At 43.4% G+C, this 21301-nt stretch overlaps 1 protein-coding gene and 1 pseudogene across 1 annotated transcript; one reads left to right on the forward strand and one right to left on the reverse strand.

The window, feature by feature from the left end:
- Positions 1-4481: 4481 nt before the first annotated feature.
- LOC112253665 (putative potassium channel regulatory protein) lies at positions 4482-7201 on the reverse strand. Its single transcript, XM_042296634.1, has 3 exons — positions 7138-7201; positions 5438-5978; positions 4482-4873 (listed from the first exon to the last, which is right to left on the reverse strand). Exons 1-3 carry the CDS (start codon positions 7199-7201, stop codon positions 4618-4620), a joined length of 861 nt encoding a protein of 286 aa, XP_042152568.1. The 3' UTR covers positions 4482-4617.
- An 83-nt stretch (positions 7202-7284) lies between these two features.
- LOC121839228 lies at positions 7285-20161 on the forward strand (annotated as a pseudogene).
- Positions 20162-21301: the final 1140 nt, after the last annotated feature.

Raw genomic sequence — 21301 nt, forward strand, 5'->3', positions numbered from 1 at the left:
GTATATTGCTTTCAGATAGACTTTCAGCCTATAGCTATAGCGTTTACATTAATTGAAAATTGAACTGTAATGAAACAAATTATGTTTTAATTGAACAACTAGCTAGAAATGTACTACATGTTATGTAGCCTAAGTAGTGTGACATCAAAATGTAACATTAAAATAAATTATTTCAAATAAATTACTACTCTAAGCCTGAAACTAAGCTTGAAAATGTATATAATTTACGACTAAACACATGTACCTTCAAATACAAAATTTTGCTCTTACAATTTTGATCACAGAAAACGAGAAACAAAGTGATGATGTTGAAAATGTGTGCTACATGAAACGAGAAGGTTGTGGACAACAATGTAAAAATGTAAAAGATCAAGGCAATTCCACCAACAACACTTTCAACTGCTAATTCATTGTATGAAGCAACTTTAAAACGACATTATCAACGAATGGAATATTTTCATCATCATACAATTCCCCACTGTCGGGCCTCGGTTTATCCAACCACGCAAAATTACGCCCCAAATAGTTCATAATACAGAGTTAAAGAAAAGGCCTGACAGCTCCTGACGACCAGCGGTGGAAAAAGTACTCAATTAGATACCTTAATAGAACATGACTCAAGTAAAAGTGAATGTCACCCAGTAAAATACTACTTGAGTAAAAGTCTAAAAGTATTTGGTGTTAAATATACTTAAGTATCAAAAGTAAATGGAATTGCTTAAATGTACTTATTAAGTATCAAAAGTAAAAGTACAAGTATAAATAATTTCGACTTCCTTATATTAAGCAAACCAGACGGCACAATCTTCCTTTTTTATTGGATAGCCAGGGGCACACTCCAACACTCAGACATAATTTACGCATTTGTGTTTGGTGAGTCCGCCAGATCAGAGGCAGTAGGGATGACCAGGGATGTTCTCTGTTTAGTGAGTCCGCCAGATCAGAGGCAGTAGGGATGACCAGGGATGTTCTCTGTTTAGTGAGTCCTCCAGATCAGAGGCAGTAGGGATGACCAGGGATGTTCTCTGTTTAGTGAGTCCTCCAGATCAGAGGCAGTAGGGATGACCAGGGATGTTCTCTGTTTAGTGAGTCCTCCAGATCAGAGGCAGTAGGGATGACCAGGGATGTTCTCTGTTTAGTGAGTCCTCCAGATCAGAGGCAGTAGAGGTGACCAGGGATGTTCTCTGTTTAGTGAGTCCTCCAGATCAGAGGCAGTAGAGATGACCAGGGATGTTCTCTGTTTAGTGAGTCCTCCAGATCAGAGGCAGTAGAGGTGACCAGGGATGTTCTCTGTTTAGTGAGTCCTCCAGATCAGAGGCAGTAGGGATGACCAGGGATGTTCTCTTGGTAATTATGTGAATTTGACCATTCTTGTCAAAATTTAAGAATACTTTTGGGTGTCAGGGAAAATGTATGGAGTTAAAAGTACATTATTATCTTAAGTAATGTAGTAAAGTAAAAGTAAACGTTTCCATAAATATAAATAGTAAAGTACAGATACCGAAAAAAACGACTAAAGTAGTACTTTCAAGTGTTTTTACTTAAGTACTTTAAACCACTGCTGAAGACTATAGTCATCACTTAACCGAACTTCGAAATGCGACTTCTTCTCCCCCCGAGGAGCACGTCTTTGGAAGAGGGATCGCCGATTATGGTTTTATAGAGATGGGGGGTGGTGGTTGCGCTCTGTCTATATATATAAAGTCGATGGAGGATGCATTAATCTGTGTATTATCTCTTGTGTCGGCTGAGGTCAAGTGATCTCCCTTTTTTCTTCAAATGCCTTCGCCCCGCCTCCCTCGCAAAACTAGCGCTATGGGGGTAGCTTATAAATAGGCTACTACAGTAGTAACAAAAGAATAGAACTTCCTTGAAGCGTGATGACCGGCTGGTTAAACTCACTGGAATATTATGTTGTTTCAATCGGCGGCTTCCTGTGCACATTGGGAAGAGTCTAAACGGAATCATTGGCTATAGGCTACCGTCTCCAGGTGTCATACGCGCAGGTAAGTAGCACGATGTCTACTCATGTATTCTCACTCAGTTGTTCTGTAACATTTTTTTCCTCATGTCGGTGTGTGACAGTTGTTGTGACCGTTATTCTCACTCAGTCGGTCTGTAAAATTTTTTTCATCAAGTCGGTGGGTGCAGTTGTTGTTATGATCGCAGTGTGTGTTCCTCACTAAACACATTGTTTGAAATAGCCTACCTTAAAATATTATTACATTTCATAAATGGCAATTATACTATAGCCTGTACACTTCCTTATTTGTATTTGATTAACAGATACATACTAATATGTGATGTGGAGGGTCGACTGTTTACAATAACAATGACCTCGTGTAACAGACAGTAGACTCAGCCACTGGAGAAAAACAACTTTTGAGGCATCAACAACTAGATCAATTTAAAAACGGGTAAAAAAAAACAAAAAAAACGGGTTACATCATCAACTGTAACCAATAAGAGGCGGGACTTCCGTTTCAGTTGCGGTGGAGTTCTCCACATCAACTGCTGTTTTATCACTGCCAGAGCCTAAGAAAATATGTAATAAGTGATAGAAATAAATATTAATTATTTAAAAAATATATCCATTATATTATATAATGCAACAATGCATGGACTTGTCAATCTCAACTGTTCATTTCTGTATTATCAATAGTGGTGCTTAGGGTAGACCGAGGCTAAATTAACACTTTTTGCCTTTTACTTATTTCTGAAAAGATTGTTTGAGTTAGATTAATAATATTTTTATACAAACAACACACATGTCTTAGCAACCATTACACACTGTAATTACGTTTCTAGGACATACAGACGTTTACAGTTCAACGAGAGTGGCAGAAGTGAATGTTACAATTAAATGTAACAGGCTGCAGGGTTCAAACAGGCTGCTCTCTTCAATTGTAAAAACAAGTGTTAATTGAAAAATGTTATGATTTGAAACTGATATTTAGATGAGAATACACTAAGTTGACAAAAAAAATGTTATAATTAAAAACGAATTATCCAAAAATTAATATAAGCATTCAAAAGTATGAACTGTACTTAAAAAAAAGGTATTATCTCAGTTGTACTGGAAACTTGATGCAAGAAGTGAAATGTTATATCATTATGTGAATGTGTCTAAATATCATATAAAATGCAAATTATAAAATATTTAATTTGATCCCCAATTACTAATTTTTAATCTAATCTGAGTCTTTTGAAAAAAATACTACAATAATTATTGTCATCAACTAATCAAAAGATCTATTCTTATGGATACATTATATATGATTAGATACATGGGAATGTTCCACTGGTCATAAAAAAATGGAGGCATCAAGACTATTCACGTTAGGCCTCAAAACACTTTTTGGTCAATAAAATAAAATGATTGACTGGTACTCCTAAAACGTCTCAGGTATGTAGAGACATTAACCAAGTATTAGCACATTGAATAACAGCTTTCTAAGTGGTTTCAATTTGTAGGTGTTACAACTGACCCTGTGCATACTACCACTTGTGCCATAAAGGCCCATGCCTCATGGCAGAGGATGCAGCATGCTGTTATTGTTCCATGACCATACTATCCCAACCTCATTGGCTTTTCTTGTCTTGTTTCAGATAGAGGAGAACTCTAGCCATCCTTCATACCCAGCTGATGGGTATGTGTGAATGTGTTAGTGTACATGTGTCAGGCCTTGCAGTGCTGAAGCAGCACAGAATGGTTTGTGGGTAATACAGGGATACAGGCTGTACTGTGCTGTTGCAGTAACGCCTGGAGAAACATGGAAAAAAGGATTGGAAGAGTGAAAGCAATACACAAATAGTTCCACCTGCTACGCTAAGCCCTGGAGGGCCACGGTGTATGCAGGCTTTTGTTACAACCCAGCTCTAACACACCTGATTCAACTAATTGTGTTTTAAGACCACAATCAATTAAATCAAGTGCTAGAGCAGAAGCCTCATACACCGTGGCCCTCCAGGTCCAGAGTTGCCCAACCTGTGCTTACACCCACCCTATCCCCTCCGACCTATGATAAGTGTCTAAGGCAAGGACTTGAGAGTTCAGCCTGGGTACAAGAGAGGATGGCTGTGGTGTTATGTGCATGTCTGTGACAACGTGAGCGAAGCCTGGACATCCGAGGCTTGTGACCGCCATTCTGTGACTGGCTGCCTTGCTGTAGCAGCACGTAAATATTGGAGTTCACCACTGCTGAAGCCTCCAGTATTGACGGTGCTGTTGAAGCAAAGCATTGCCGTTCGACATCAGTCTATGGGCTACCTGGTTGAATTAAACAAATAGTTTTTTATTTTTTATGTTTTATTTGTGTTCTTGATCAAATACATTCTCAATTCTATTTCAATTTAGAGAATTTTACTTTTGGAATATACTTTAGGACACAGGAAATTGATGTCAAATAAAATATACTATATAATGAGACAAATGGTGAGGTGAAGTGTGATGACATTATGGCCTCAGCATTATTATCCTTTGTCGCCATCTGCTGGTCAATCCAGTCTGACTCGCAGAGAATGGATCCATCTCAATAGTCTGAAGTCCACTGATATTACAGAACTGGACATGGAAAGGGAACCACTTCAGACTTTTGAGATGCACCCTGACACTTTTCACTTTTTCTTTCCTTCACCAAGCTGGCTCTGTGTGTCCTGTCTTCTGAGATGTTCTGCCCTGGGGGTTTCACTCAGTACAACGATCTGGGTATTTCTGCTCCTTTCAAACATGTAGCATTCAGTCTTCTCCTCTTGGGAAACTGTCCTTGTGTCGATCAGGCGAAACCCATCCTTCAGAAGGGTGTCTACCAGCAGGCCCAGGACGTTGGTGCTGTTGAGAAGCTTTCTGTCATCCGGCTCAATAGTTACAAACCTGTAAAAGTAAAACAATGCAAGTTTGGTCTTTAAAAATTGTGCATAATATAGTTATTTGAATAAACATACAAGAGTTATTAAGGATCCAGTGTTTCCCTAACATTACACAGGCGAGTGCCTATACAGTAGGCAGCTACCTGCTGCCCATGTCCCCACGGACTTCTCACTCCCCCCCCCCTGCTGCTCCCCCCAATGGACGGTCCCTCAGGGACATTCTACCTGCCCCAATGGACCTTTACCCTGCCCCCCCATCCCCACCCCCCCCCCAATGGACCTTTACCCTGCCCCCCCCCCACCCCCCCTAATGGACATGTATTAGTGTTACAGTTGTAAATATGTATATATTTTAATTATTATTTGTATTTTTTCATTCACTTATCTTTTTGACCTGCACTGTTGGAGCTCGGAGCTTAAGAATTTCACTGTACCCTGCAATTACATCTGCAACTCTGGGCAAGTGACTAATAAACTGATCATACAATATGGAGCCCTTGAGGAATTGGCCAATGGGAGACACTGAGATGGGTATAATAGCCTACGGGTGAGTGTAACTTCCCCTCACCTGGCAGAGAAGTCATCCCTGGCTAGTTGGTCAGTCCCACAGTGGAACACCATGTTGTGGTGAGAGGGTCTCTGGACCGGTACAGGATGAGGTGTGCTGGAGTTCTGAGGCAGGTGTGGGAAATTCCCATTCAGATTTGGATGTTCCACAAAAATGGATATCCTTCTCGCCAAAGCCTCCAGAGTTTTGTTGTTGGAGCAGAATATTTGGAAGAATCCGTGAGTTTCCTGGACAGAGAAGCGCAACTCTAGAACCTCAACTCTGGATCGATGGCTGTTCCTCTCAACCCAAAGTGCCAAAGGATGCAAACCATAGAACTGTGCTTCTTGAGCCAAGCCATTGTAGTCAGAGAATTCTGCTGGCAAGGTGATTTGACCTGTCCTCATATAATCCAGGATGTATTTAAAGAAAGTCCCATCTCTATCTACAAAAACTTGTCCACTGATAACTTTAAAATCTGCGTCTTTGCCATCCAGGATCCTAGCTATTCTTGAGTCTTGGTGTCTTCTGAGAGTTGACAGAGTAGTGGTGAATGTTTGACCTCTCAATATTGAATATTATTAAGTCCTGGGCACTCATGTTTAGATGACTGACAGTTTAAATCATTGCAGACAAGAATGGGTCTAAGGAGAGGAGTGGTATTCAGTGAACATATCCTGGCAACACCAACCGTAAACAAACAAATGTCATGCTAGGTAGGTGCAGTCACATAACTTCAGTTGGAGAGGCTGGTGACAGTACAGAACATTACCACTAGGGGCTAATATGAGCCACAAATTGAGATTGATCATTGAGGCCCAATGGAGTAAATTGAGTAATAAAACACAGGAGGTTAGGCACCTTAATTGGGGAGGACGGGCTCGTGGTAATGGCTGGAGCGGAATAGTATCAAATACATCAAACACATGGTTACCATGTGTTTGATTCCATTCAATTCATTCCGTTACAACCATAATTATGAGCTGTCCTCCCCTCAGCAACCTCAGGTGGTACTAAAGTTACTAAATGGAGTACAGTGAGGTTGGCCCCCCAGGTGGATGGTTTGGCTCCAGACAGTAGACATTGGTCTAAGTTACATCTACATTCATTCAACATGGGATTAGCATTATTTTTTTTGTTGCATTGTTTTTATGTTTTAGCTTTGTGTCTCTTTTATTCAGACTACCCTCCTGTCCTGTTTTAGTTCAATAAATTACAGTGAGTGGCACTTAATCTGCACTAATCTGAAAAAAAAAAATAGGATGGGTAATATGTGAGCATATGTTTATGTAGTTTTCAAATTCAATGTGATAATGTTTATTTAGTTGTAGGTAATACATTAAAGCATAATAAACAACAAACTGTAGTAGTGATTTGATTGTTTTTCTGTTCAAATATTAGTGTAGCTACATTTGTGTGGATTAACAGTAAAGTCAATTCATTTTGTTTAATTTGTGAAGCATTGATCTTCAGTGATTCTTCATAATGAAGTCCCCTTTGGGCTCAAATCCAACCTATCTGGGTCAACAACAGCAAGCAATCCGTGTAAAGTAGCCACCATAGCATAGTTGATTAGCAAGTCGTTTGGTAATAATGTACAGTATCTTCATTGAGACTAAAACAAACTGGATATATTGCAGCAATTTAAGGGTATCAACTAGTTACATTGCGCGCAACAATGTTGCAAGGAAGTTGGGTTCACCAGGGATGCACATACTAGCCGTAGGTCCTCCTCCCCCAATTGACAGGATTCCGTGGCTCCTCCTTGACGAGATTATCCCCCATCGCGGTGTCACGTCTGGCCAGCCACCCTTCGGCAAAACAGCAGTACGTTTTCTCTTTTTCCCACCGGAGCTTCAAGCGCAGGATAGCTAAACATCCCGAACACAGACAGCCATGGCAGAAAACGCCGACTTGGATAACCACCGAATTAAGAGCTTCAAAAACAAGGGGCGCGATGTCGAGGTGAGAATCTGGCTAGGCTAACGTTAGCTGGCTGGCTAACTAGCCGTTAGCAACGAGTGCTTGCGAACACTCGGGGTTACCTAGTTCTCAATTCGGTTTGGTTGCTGCAGTATTCATTGTCAGTCATTGTTGAAGTTCTCTTTTTCTATAATGTGTCGCCGATTATGATATCATCCACATTCACTAACTAAAGTTTATCATGCGGAGCGGGCGCGGCTTTCGCAAGGCCTGCTAGCTAGCCAGGAAAGTTGCTAACTCTGTGCTTGCTAGCAGCTAGCTAGGTTGTGAGGAACATATTTTGAAATTAACTATTCTGGCATCAACTAAACTAAATGAAAGTAATAGTTATAATTGGTAAAAGGCACCAGACAACTAACTATCTTGATGTTGGTCATGGGCATGACATTTGATATTTCGAGTTGGCAAGTCAGTCACTAATTTAACTGAGCTAGATACGCTTGCAGCTAACCAAACCAGCTAATTATAGCTAGTTTTATGTGTCAAAATGGGCGGATGATGCACATTAACTGTTACAAAACAACTAGCACAACTCAAACTTCCACGGCTGCAACAGTTGAGATTCGCCGTTATTAATCAGTTTATAATAATATACCCAGCTAACTAACTCCTACGTGAATGAACAGCTTGCAATTCAATATCCCAGTGACCGCAGGGTGGGTGTTCAACAAACAGTGAGTTAGAGCAGTTGCACCATAGCACATCTGGAACTAAAGCTAATGATGCTACTGTCACCATGCTGATGCTGATTCAATAAACATCCCGAGTGGCGCAGCGGTCTAAGGCACTGCATCTCAGTGCTAGAGGCGTCACGACAGACCCTGCTTCGAATCCAGGCTGTCTCACAACCTGCCGTATTTGTGCACGATTGGCCCAGCGTCGTCCGGGTTTTGGCCCGGGTAGGCAGTCTCTGTAAATAAGAATTTGTTCTTAACCGACTTGCCTACTTAAATAAAGGTACAATTAAAACCCAGTACTCAATGATTAGGGCCACACATTTAATTCAAAGGGACATGCCATTTCCCTTGTATCTGTATAGATCACACATCCTTAACATAAATATTCCACTTTTGGGACGACATTACATGTTGACTATCCCATATTCTTATGTATTAGAAACACAGTAATCTCGGATGGAGGGCATGATGGATTACTGTCCATCTGGTATGTGCTATATTGAGCAGAGAGGAAACAGAAGTGCGGCATGGTTGTTTTGGGGCCAAGTGCCAGTGTGACTTGCACATGTCTGAAGACCCACCAGCCCCGCTGACAAGCTTGCAGCAGCTAAGCCAAGAATACGAGATGGATCACTTGTTGTCAGAGACGAAAGGCCTTGTCCAGATACAGCCCCTATCCTTTAGGCACAGTAACCTATCAGATCTATAGAAGTGCCCCAGGGCAACACACTCACCCTGCTCCTATGGTGCTGAATTCTACTGCATCAGAGGACACACACAGCATCTTCCCAGTGAGATTTAGGCTGTGTTTAGACTTCAAGGAATGTTAAAAGCTGTAGGTTACAGAAAATGTATCCCTTTCACAAGTTCTGACCTACACCACCAGAGGGCCACAGTGACTACCGTGTATGACGTTGTTACAATACAATAATAATCCCAACATATAACAGGATACTCCACAATCAACATTGGCTATGCAGAATAAGTAGTATTCAAATGTAAAGAAAGGTTGAAGACCTCTGGTGTGTTGTCCAGGAGCTGAGGCAGTCTTCCCTCTCACAGGAAGTCGCCCTCTTGTCCCAACATGGAATGAGTGTCCTAAAGAAATGCCTGGAATTCCATAGATTTGATCGATCGTTGTTGAGTTTGAGGTCTCTGACTTCCTCCTCCCAGCTGGCCAGCTGAGCCACTCTCAGGCTTTCTCTCATGGCTGATTCACTATCCTCCCTAAACACCGTTCCCACAAAAGGCAGTGTTGGCAAAACATTGTGTTCCATCTTCAATAGATGGAGTGTTTCAAACACATACGGAACCACATCAGATTTTTACTGCGACCTTGAGTTAGGGTGTCAGATCAGGGGCAGGGTTTTGCCAGCAGCAGCGAGTCACACCTTTGAGTTGGTGGATAAATGTAAACAGAATCATTGCTTGCATGAGGGAGGTTACACAGCGTTAGTAATAGGAACCAGGATGCCCCGACTGGCAATCAAGTTAACATGATCCTCTGCCGCCTGTTGCCAACATGCAGCAGTACACTTGTAATCTAAAGCCCAGTCTGTAAACAAAATGGAGCCAGTTCCAATGGACTAACATTGCATGTGGTTTGTTTGAGTGTATGGGCTGTCTTTTTAATGCTCCAGTAGTTAGGCTCATCTCTGACTGTTCTCCTCTCTCTCTTACAGACTATGCGAAGACATCGCAATGAAGTGACAGTGGAGCTGAGAAAGGTGAGCCTCAGCATCTCAATTGACTGTTTATAGTTGTCGCATCTAATGAACTAACCCATTAGCCTACTTCTGCTCCTCCCCACACTGAAATTAGAAAGGCTAAATCTCCACACTATCCTCTTGAGTTTCACCCTTCACCTCTCTGGTCTCTGTTTGTGTCCTGGCCCACTCCACAGATGCCATTCCAGTGCTGCAGTGTCTGTCATGTACCTCTTATTTAGGTATGTGTGGCACAACAGACAGACACTGTCATTTTAATTGATACATGCAGGCCCTTTTTCCAGCCTGTTAAGTCTCTCTGGGATGTGGGTGTTAGGTGGAAGCAGGGTTATAGAATTAATTCATCTTTATTTTGATGGGAAATGTTGCAGTTTCTGTTTATCAAATTGGCCGAGACCGAGCAGCCTGGTCCACCCCCTGCCCCTTATGGGCTGCTCTGTCTGCTGAGTCCTTTTGTTTCTAAGTAGGTGTGTGTGTGAGGAAACTACCCCCCCTTCTTATGCTCAGGTTGTTGTTGTTGAAGAGTCAGGATGCCTTGGCTGTATTTAGGTCATCCCTCTCTCGCTCTCCAGCTGCTCAGAGAGGCCATGACCATTCCTCTGGTGTATGACCCCTCAGCCTTGGGGAGGGGTTTCCCTCTCCTGGCCTATAGAGCTTCTCTGGCCAGGGGCCATTAATAGGTTCATCAGACACACATGCTTGTCTTGGATGTATGACTCTAGAGCAGCTGCTCTGGGTGGAACCATGACTTTAGAGGATGGTGCCAAACTGAACTTAGATCAGCATCTGGGGGGGACTTTGAGTCTGAGCTAGAGCTGAGCTGAGATGATACAATAAAATGATTGACACCGACCATGCCGGTCACTTATTGCAGGCATTTATCTGATATCGTTCATTGCGATAAGAAGCCTATATTAGAGAAAAGAGAAGTTTGAAATCAAATACATTTTCTAAAATGGGTGATTTGAGAAAATATACAAGCATCATACTAGTAGTTTAAAGGATCATTTTAAACTGCGCTGCACATCAATGTTCCAAACCTATCATTATTGCATCAATTCAGACAATTTAGCGGAATGGATTTTTGTCCACATCGCCCAGCTCTACTCTGAGCCCTTGGTCTTTGCACTAAGGCCCCAACATGTCCTCTGAATGCAGCTTGCAGAAGTGTTTCAGGAAGTCTGAGCTGACCAGCAGTTTTGTAGAAACATATCCAGTAGGCCTGTATGATTTGACGACAAGTGAGAGAACTTCAGTTTTTTTTCTGCTAAAAAGCCATGTCCTACCCTTACAGAAGAGCAAACCACTAATGTAGGATGAGTGACACAGCAGTTCTCTCACATAGCAGTATGTGTGCTGCAGAAGAGATCCGTCTGTGCAGAGATGGATACATTCCTCCCTCGTGCTATCTGCCACTAACATCACTGGGAGGTTATGGGAGCAGTCTTAGCCTGTAGGAGTCAAGCAGGGAATCTATTCCCTCGCTGTGTGGGTGAATGTTTCCAATAGCATTCACTCCTATATTCCTTCTAGGATTCAACACTTAAAATATATATATCCCCCACCCCCCAGAACAAACGAGATGAGCACCTTCTGAAGAAGAGGAACGTTCCACAGGAGGAGAGCCTGGAAGACTCAGACATAGACTCTGACTTTAAAGGGGTGAGTCAGTCCTCATTCTCTCTCACACTATGGCTTCAAGTTCAGGAATGACAGGGATATGTTTCCTAGCTCTAACCTTGCACCATGTAAACGCGTAGCTACAGCAAATCTCACAACTCTAGTTTTTTGTTTTGCAGCAAAATGTAACACTGGAAGCCATCTTACAGGTAAGCCTGCATTCTGTCAGTGTTGTTGAGACCCATCCCGTACATACACCTTGAGCTGTTGGAGCTAACCCCGTGTTCTCGCTCTCCTTCCTGTCAGAATGCTGTCAGTGACAACGGACTCATCCAGCTCAGTGCCGTGCAGGCAGCCAGAAAACTCCTGTCCAGTGACAGAAACCCCCCCATCGACGACTTGATTAAGTCTGGCATCCTGCCCATCCTGGTCAAATGCCTGGAGAGGGACGACAAGTAAGTCTGCTTTATGGGGGAAGGAAGAAGACTGTATGGGTCATGGGGCACATTTGCCCTGGAAGAGTAATTGAAAGATGGTGGTAAATTGCCCCTGTGGTAATTCTGTGTGATGCCCCCTTTCAAAAGTCGGAGAAGGGCGAAAGGAGAGGTGTCTGAAAACCGGAGCGTGAATGAGTGGGTAGACTGGCCCCGTATGTGTCAGACTGCTCTCTCTCTCCATTGTCTCTCTCTACATTCTCTGTCATGCTCTGGGGATACTGGTGTGCCCTCCCTCTCCTCCGCATGGCTGAGCTGATGTGAACACTGTAGCAGACACACAGACGGATAGGAGAGAAAGTGTGTTCCGCTCTGCTGCACTAGTGCTGCCCCACAGCTGACAGCTCTGTCTCTTCAGTGATGGGGGTGGGGAGCGATTAGGGGGGACTCCCCTGGACATGGACTGGTGGGTTGTGTTTGCAGGGTGGGGTGTCAACAGGCACAGAGCTGGGGGAGGTGGGGGTGATGGAGAAAGGAGGTGTGATGGAGGCAGGAGCTTTGAGGCAAGATAGATAGATATACACACATACACTACCGTTCAGAAGTTTGGGGTCACTTAGAAATGTCCTTGTTTTGAAAGAAAAGCACATTTTTTGTCCATTAAAATAACATCAAATTGATCAGAAATACAGTGTGGACATTGTAAATGTTGTAAATGACTATTGTAGCTGGAAATGGCAGATTTTAATGGAATATTTACATGGGTGTACAGAGGCCCATTATCAGCAATCATCACTCCTGTCTTCCAATGGCACGTTGTGTTAGCTAAACTTGGATTATCATTTTAAAAGGCTAATTGATCATTCAAAAACCCTTTTGCAATTATGTTAGCACAGCTGAAAACTGTTGTTCTGATTAAAGAAGCAATGAAACTGGCCTTCTTTACACTAGTTGAGTATCTGGAGCATCAGCATTTGTGGGTTTGATTACAGGCTCAAAATGGCCAGAAACAAGTTACTTTTTTCTGAAACTCATCAGTCTATTCTTGTTCTGAGAAAAGAAGGCTATTCCATGTGAGAAATTGCTAAGACACTGAAGATCTCGTACAACGCTGTGTTCTACTCCATTCACAGAACAGTACAAACTGTCTCTAACCAGAAAATAAAGAGGAGTGGAGGCCCTGGTGCACAACTGAGCAAGAGGACAAGTGCATTTGTGTCTAGTTTGAGAAACGGACGCCTCACAAGTCCCTCAACTGGCAGCTTCATTAAATAGTACCTGCAAAACACCAGTTTCAACGTCAACAGTGAAGAGCCGACTCCGGGATGCTGGCCTTCTAGGCAGAGTTGCAAAGAAAAAGTCAGATCTCAGACTGGCCAATAAAAATTAAATATTAAGATGGGCAAAAGAACACAGACATTGGACAGAGGACCTCTGCCTAGAAGGCAAGCATCCCGGAGTCGCCTGTTGACGTTGAGACTGGTGTTTTGCGTGCACTATTTAATGAAGCTGCCAGTTGAGGACTTGTGAGGCGTCTGTTTCTCAAACTAGACACGAACGTACTTGTCCTCTTGCTCAGTTGTGCACCGGGGCCTCCCACTCCTTTCTATTCTGGGTAGAGGCAGTTTGCGCTAACACAATGTGCCATTGGAACACAGGAGTGATGGTTGCTGATAATGGGCCTCTGTACATCAATGTATATATTTAATAAAAAATCTGCCTTCTCCAGCTACAATAGTCATTTACAACATTAATAAGGTCTACACTACATTTCAGATCAATTTGATGTTATTTTAATGGACAAAAATGTGCTTTTCTTTCAAAAACAAGGGAATTTCTAAGTGACCTCAAACTTTTTGTTTGTAAAAACAAGGTATATATGTGTGTGTATATATATGTGTGTGTATGTATATATATATAAGACGCCCACCCCTGTCATTAAGACAGGGGTGGGGTTAGTGGTGATGCAGGTTGATATGGATTGTTGATCAGTAGCCATGTGCTGTTGATGGGCTTATTGGTCGTGTTTTGTTGTCTGGGGACAGCTTCTGTTTGTCTCTTCATATAGCTAGGCTCATTTACTCTCTCCTCTTCCCCAGTCCCTCTCTCCAGTTTGAGGCTGCCTGGGCGTTGACCAACATAGCATCAGGGACGTCACAACAGACTCAAGCAGTTGTCAAATCTAGTAAGTAGTTGCTAGTTCTTCTGTGGCCCAGTTTCAAACTGACCCATCAGGCATACATAATGGACTGGTCTATATGAGCCAACCTATCCATCTGGTTCCTGGTATAGAAACACCTGTTCTCAACTGTCTTCCCCATTTCTCTGTCTCTTGTCTGCCAGACCCTCACTCTACCTCTGTCTAACTTATGTCTCTTTCTCTACCTGTCTCTAACTGATGTCTCTGTCTGTCTGTTGTCTGCAATGTTGTCTAACATATGGGTCTGCCTTTCTTTCTACATGTCCAGATGCTGTGCCTCTATTCCTGCGGCTGCTACAATCTCCTCACCAGAACGTATGTGAACAGGCCGTGTGGGCGCTAGGCAACATCATCGGTGAGTGATGGGTCGCACACATGCATACACACACACACTGGCCGATGCCAGTCAATGACACCTGTCATCTTCCCGTGCAGGCGATGGACCGCAGTGCAGGGATTACGTAATCTCCTTGGGCGTGGTCAAGCCCCTGCTGTCGTTTATTAACCCCTCCATCCCCATCACCTTCCTCCGCAACGTCACCTGGGTCATTGTCAACCTCTGCCGCAACAAGGACCCACCGCCCCCCATGGAGACAGTACAGGAGGTAAGACAGACATTCAATCTAACTGAATTTCGTTGATATCCAAATACGATCTTGTCTCATCGCTGCAACGGGCTCGGGAGAGGCGAAGGTCGCGTCATGCGTCCTCCGAAACATGACCCGCCAAAGCGCGCTGCTTAACACCCGCCCTCTTAACCCGGAAGCCAGCTGCACCAATGTCTTGGAGGAAACACCGTCCAACTGACGACCGAAGTCAGCCTGCAGGCGCCTGGCCCGCCACGAGTCACTTTAGCGCGATGATCCAAGTAAAGCCCCCCCGGCCAAACCCTCCCCTAACCCTGACGACACTGGGCCAATTGTGCGCCGCCCTAAGGGACTCCTGGTCATGGCCGGTTGTGACACAGCCTGGAATTGAACCTGGGTCTGTAGTGATGCCTCATGCACTGCGATGCTGCGCCACTCGGGAGGCCAATCTGACTGAATTATGATCTTCACATAGATGTTTGTGTCGTCAATATTAGCTGAACCCTTTGCCCAACAGCTCTGGCTGTGTTCCATGTGTTTGGCTCTGAGGACAATCAGACGATGGGGGTTTGATTAGGGAAAGTGGTCTGGGACTTTGGGTGCTGCCTAGCATTCTGCTTCCCTGTTCCCAACCATCTAGCCTGGTCATGGAGGTCTGCAGTGTCTGCCTGCTGAAACAGAAAACACCCTGGGTCCTGTCTGTTGATCTGCTCAATAGTCGCTTCATTGTAGGCCTCCAATCATTATGCCTGACTCTCTCTCCTCTCCTCCTCTTCCAGATTCTACCTGCTCTCTGTGTATTGATATACCACACTGATATAAATGTAAGTATCACCCTACTATCACAACAGCAAAGCTAGTTGCTTTGCCATTCTCTATGGAAATTACCTGGTTCTAACTCCGTCCTCTCTCTGTGGTCAGATCCTAGTGGATACAGTGTGGGCCTTGTCCTATCTCACAGACGGAGGGAACGAACAGATCCAGATGGTCATCGACTCGGGGGTTGTCCCCTTCCTCGTCCCCCTGCTCAGCCACCAAGAGGTCAAAGTTCAGGTATGTCTGCTTCCTTTCCCCTGATTGGAAGTAGGATTAGGGCTGTTACGGTGACCGTATTACTGCCACATCAATGGTCATGAGTCATGTCCACAGTCAAATGCCACGTGACCGTTTAGTCAGGGTAACTAGGCTTCTATAGCTCTGATGCTGCTGCTGTGGGTCATTAGTAGCCTACCAAACTTGCTAACTGCCTGGTACTCAGCACTCTCTTGTCCCTCTAATCACTCTGAAATCAATGCAAATGTATTTGAAAATCTAATCAAACACTTCATGAGAGCTCATGTTGCACAACATTTTAATAGGCTATGCAATTGCGTGAGAAAACAGTGATGGCTTTATTAAAGAGGAGTATCCTATCAGCTTTCTATTGGCTAGGCCTACTATATTTTATTTTTTTAAACTTTCCTAATATTAAGCACATTGCTTATATTTACAACAGGAGTATAGCCTACTGGCTGGCATGAAAATAAACCACAGCGTCCTCCATTCGCTATATAAATGCATAGATCGCATAATTTTTTTCCCTCCCTACACCTGTTCCAAGACAGCATTAAATCAAGAATAGTCTGATGGGTGACAATATTAGCCTATCAGTTGTGAGTGATGTATTACCACTTGTGAATGATGCCCAGTGTGTCCAGTAAGGCAAACGGCGCATGCCTTGTTTTGCCCGACTTTTTCCAATCACCTCATGTAGACTATCCCATAGGCCTATATGTTTTAAGGTTTGTATCACAACTAAAGTGGCCAAATAACTTCTTAAAATGAAGCACATGAATCCGCTTTACAACCGGTGTAGTGCCTAACTGGCATACATAGGTGGCGCTTGAGTTTCAAGTTTGATGAACTACATTTTCACCATAGAAATGCACCTTTTTTTAATATTAAATCATTACATGCAGACTCGCATTTACGTTCACTTTGAGAACACTGTTTTCCTGCTAATTGATTGCATTTTAGAACATTCATGCTTATTGCCGTGTGCGCGTTGCTGCACTTTTGTGATGAAATAGCCTAATAGTTGATCAACATTTTAAGCTAAATGCTCTGATCTGTTGCATCAGCCTCATTTTGATGTGAGTGGTTGTATTAATTTGGGCTTTATCGCATTCCACAATGGTCCCAGAGTATGTTTAGAGTAATTATTTATTTCACAGAAGGACAAGCTGACCAACAGAATAAGGACATTTTTGTACTATGGGGGATAGTAGATTGACATAGGCTAGTGCTTTTGCTGTTCATTAGACCTACTCATCTGGTTGGCTGATGAAAAGTAGGCTAAATGTGGACAGTTCTAACATAAGAGCGTGTCGGTCTTCACTTGTAGCCTACTTCTTAGCTGAGATGCCTGTGAGAAGGACCTGATCACGTGACAGGCATTGGCTAATTAATAAGAATTGAAATATGAGAGAACCACGTGAGAGGTGCTTTGGAGCACGGCAGCCGGGAGACAGGAATTATAATGATTATATTCAGCCCAAGGGCACAACGGCCACTTTAGTGGCAAAAGGCATAGATTTTTTTAGGGGATTAAGGGGATGCCGCTGGGAAATTTGAGGCCTGTTGAGAATATTATCAAGTGCTTGTCAACTTGTGAATGAGAGACTAATGGTGTGCAGCCTGCACCAGAAACAGTGCTCATGCCATTCATGAGACTTTATTCAAATCATCATCAGTCGCATCATGCAGCCTTACAATGTATTAAAAATGAAAACATATCTCCCAATGTTGGTGTATCAACTAAAGTTGCATAAATAACTCAAACATATAGGAGTACCTGTTTTGTTTTAAACTGTTCAACATAGAATAGCCGCATTTGCAAATTTCTTAAATTGTTTGGAGAAAATATCCATATTTAATTTTGCTATGTTCAGTTGTATTCTTCATACTATAAAATAATGCCATGGAATTCTAAGTAAATCTTGTCTGCTAAACTAGTGTAGCCCACAGCCATATGGCATAGCCAGGTCAGGACCTATCATAAGGAAACTCGGTATGCTATTCTGTTCTTCTGAAATAGACTACATTTTCTTTAGAGCTGTCTAAAATAAATAGTGGATTTATTGTGAGGGTGTAGGCTATATTACATGGATTCATTAGATGTTCCTACGGTCTGCATCAGTGACTTGTAGGCTGTGTGGAAGCCAGGAGATGCTAAACGTGTTTGTTAACTGTCAATTACCATGTGAATGACAGTTTATTTGCTTGACAATCACCGGCTGACAAGATTTCATGACCGTCACATCCCTAAGTAGGATGAAGTCACCCCTACTCTGATCTAAGATCTGTTTCCAGTTTTCCCTCTAATGGTTGAGGTTAGGCTTGTGGGAAGGGTAATATACCTGGAACTTACTGTACGGAATGTGTGACTTCCTGTGACGTCATTAACCATCTATTATGTCATATCCTGTAGACTGCAGCTCTGAGGGCAGTGGGGAACATTGTGACGGGGACAGACGAGCAGACGAGGTGGTGCTCAACTGTGACGCCCTTCGCACTTCCCCAACCTGCTCACACACCCCAAGGAGAAGATCAACAAGGTAACAGGCACACTTTTAGATTCTATTGGTGGCATATGTTTGTTTTGCTGTAATTAAGTCCTGTAGCGTTGAAATGGGATGGACCCCAGTGTCGTTTATTTCCAACAGTATCTATACCTCTGTGTAACGGTCTCAGTCGTACTCATGTGGTCCATGGTGTGCGTGTCTGTGGGTTTCTCTCAGCTGAATGGCTTCCTGTGTGTGTGTGTATCCCTCCCGCCCACTAGAGGCCGTGTGGTTCCTGTCCAACATCACAGCAGGCAACCAGCAGCAGGTGCAGGCCGTCATTGACGCTGGCCTGCTGCCCATGATCATCCACCAGCTGGCTAAGGTGAGTCGCTGAGCCCTTATGTAGCCCTATGAAGCATTATGTAGCCCCTATGTCCTTGTGGAGATCTGTATGAACACTACCCTAACCACTGACAACCTCTGTGTTTGTCTGCAGGGAGACTTTGGCACACAGAAGGAGGCAGCCTGGGCCATCAGCAACTTGACAATAAGTGGAAGAAAAGATCAGGTATGTTCTACCAGGGCTGTTTCCATCAATACCCAATCCATACAGTGTTGCATTTTGTATGGTCCTGATTGGCTGGTTAAGTTTACCCATCTGTAGGCAAAGCAAGGCCCTGAGGCTGATCTGCTATGTTCTACCCGACCCTATAGGTGGAGTACCTGGTGCAGCAGAATGTGGTTCCTCCGTTCTGCAGCCTGCTGTCTGTGAAGGACTCCCAGGTGGTTCAGGTGGTCCTAGACGGCCTCAAGAACGTCCCTCATTATGGCCGGGACGAGGCCAGCACCATCGCTGAGATCATAGAGGAGTGTGGAGGTTAGTGTGTGTGTTAGAGGGGGAGTGCTTGTGTGTCAGTTCACCATGTTGCCATTGTATGACAGAGTAGTGTTGCTATTTTGGAAGCAACATTCTAGATTGATTCACTGCGATGGACTTTCATGCTCATTTCTCTGCCCATCAGGTCTAGAGAAGATCGAGAACCTTCAGCAGCATGAAAACGAGGACATCTACAAACTAGCCTTCGAGATCATCGACCAGTACTTCTCAGGAGACGATGTGAGTACCTCTGCTCTGACAGAAGCCTACAGTTTGCACACCGTTAGAACCCAGCGCTGTCCTGACAGTGCTGTGCTGGGTGTAGGATGTGTGCTACAGAAACGCAGGGCCTTTTTCCTCCACTTCCTCTGTCAATGGGGTAAGACGGAGAATCGGCTATAGGCCTTGCTACAAAATTCTATATAAATCTAATGGAAAAATTGACCTATGTTTTGTGTAGTGACAGTGAATCTAGTCTCCACTCTGTGTGTTTGTTCATCTATGGCACCACCCTGATCCATTTATTTTCCTTTCTTTCTTTTAGATTGATGAGGATCCCAGCTTGATCCCCGAAGCCACTCAGGGCGGAACATTCAACTTTGACCCCGCCACCAACCTGCAAGCAAAGGAGTTCAAGTTTTAAAGGCAAACGGCCACCTAGTAGGTCTAACTCTCAAGCTGCTCTGAACCCTCAAGTCACCTCCTTCCCAACATCAATCACTGACTCACTAACAACAGTTCAAGCACTGAAGGAAGGATCATTGTTATCCATCTCTTTTCAAGCATCTCACAGCGATGCTTACAAATGTTCCAGAAAGAGAAAACGCCTCGTCCGTCATTCCTGCAGTTGCCAAAAAGTTGCTATTATCCTCTCTTACTCAGACACGTACACACACATACACACTGAAGTCATCTGTGTGCATGGACCAATGATCTTGTTCTACCAATCATCATATCAGCAAAGAAGAGGAATGGTCTCATTTAAAGGCGTGCTCTTCTCTGGAGTCTGGTCTCATGGTCTGGGATCAGAGCACGTTGGACACAGCGACTGAAGACACTCAACCTCCGAGTTAATTGACTCTTTGAGGAGTACGGACAGCATCTAGGCTGTCCTTGTTAAACATTCTAATTGATGACCTCATCAAAGGGCTGTTAATTATTCAGTCCTCATTGAACTACAGTTTTTTTTGGAACAGAACACTGAGAATGAATGCTCTCAAAACCCTTCTCAGAGGGTAGAGAAGTGAGCAGTCACATCATTCCCATGTGGACTGAACAGATTTCAACAACCACCCACCACTATAATATTTTTCCTTTTGAGTTGTGAAATCATCATGAAAACAATGGATTTAAGTACAAAAAAATATATTTAAAATTATGCAACAGGGAAATTCTGAAATTAATAACAAGGAAGACTTTGTAGCATTGATCTATGGATGGCTTGCTGATGGAAAGGTTTTGGGTTGGGGAAGGGGAATGGAGTTGAGCTGGAACCAAACGCACCTCTCCTCAGAACCTCTAAACTGGGTTTTGGATCAGTCCTCTACCAGGTTTCTATCCTCTGAACGAAACCTCAACAACAAATAAGCCTTAAACCAGGCTTCAACTGGGCTTTTCCAAAGACATCCATCTCCTCTTGCAGGGGAGACATCGTCGGACATTGAATTTAATGACTCAAGAATTTGAGGAAATATTTGGAAAGATATATTGGTAGAGGGACAGAGAAAGACGATGTAACACTGATTTCATCTGTGTAGATTCCACATCTGCAGTTTCTATTCAGTCTTATACTTCAGTCACCCCTCCCTCTGCTTACTGTGTGTGGAAAGCAATGTTGCTTCGATAAGTCAAAGCTATGGTTGCATTGCACGGTCCGACCACAGTTGTTCTATATGCTACATCTAATTCTACAACCAGGCAGCATTTCAACTGTCTGTGTTTGGTCTGTACAAAACAGCTGCATTTTTGCCAGTCATCCATCGATCGGTTCACTTTGAGGCTGTAATGTTTTTACTGTTGAAAGATTAAATAGGAAGTTTTGTTTTTAAACGTAACGTGGATGATGACTTGATTGAAAATTCTCTTGTGAACTCGACTTTTGTCTTGATTTCCCTCCAGCATTTATTTGTGAAGGGACAGGGGAAAAAAACAAGTACATTTGGACTAATGTTATGTTTAAACATGCTAAGAAGAATGGATTATTTCAGGGGAGCGGCCCACGCCTTGCATTAGCCA

This window comes from Oncorhynchus tshawytscha, linkage group LG14, assembly GCF_018296145.1.
Source record: "Oncorhynchus tshawytscha isolate Ot180627B linkage group LG14, Otsh_v2.0, whole genome shotgun sequence".
Taxonomy (NCBI): domain Eukaryota; kingdom Metazoa; phylum Chordata; class Actinopteri; order Salmoniformes; family Salmonidae; genus Oncorhynchus; species Oncorhynchus tshawytscha.

What these genes read in the sequence shown, in the direction of transcription:
- LOC112253665 (XM_042296634.1), bottom strand. Translation starts at nt 7,201, where the DNA reads ATGGGGGATAATCTCGTCAAGGAGGAGCCACGGAATCCTGTCAATTGG. An exon ending in TTGGGGGAGGAGGACCTACG is followed by an intron (nt 5,979 to 7,137) that starts GCTAGTATGTGC and finishes CAATATTGAGAG; the next exon opens with GTCAAACATTCACCACTACT. An exon ending in AGGGATGACTTCTCTGCCAG is followed by an intron (nt 4,874 to 5,437) that starts GTGAGGGGAAGT and finishes TTACTTTTACAG; the next exon opens with GTTTGTAACTATTGAGCCGG.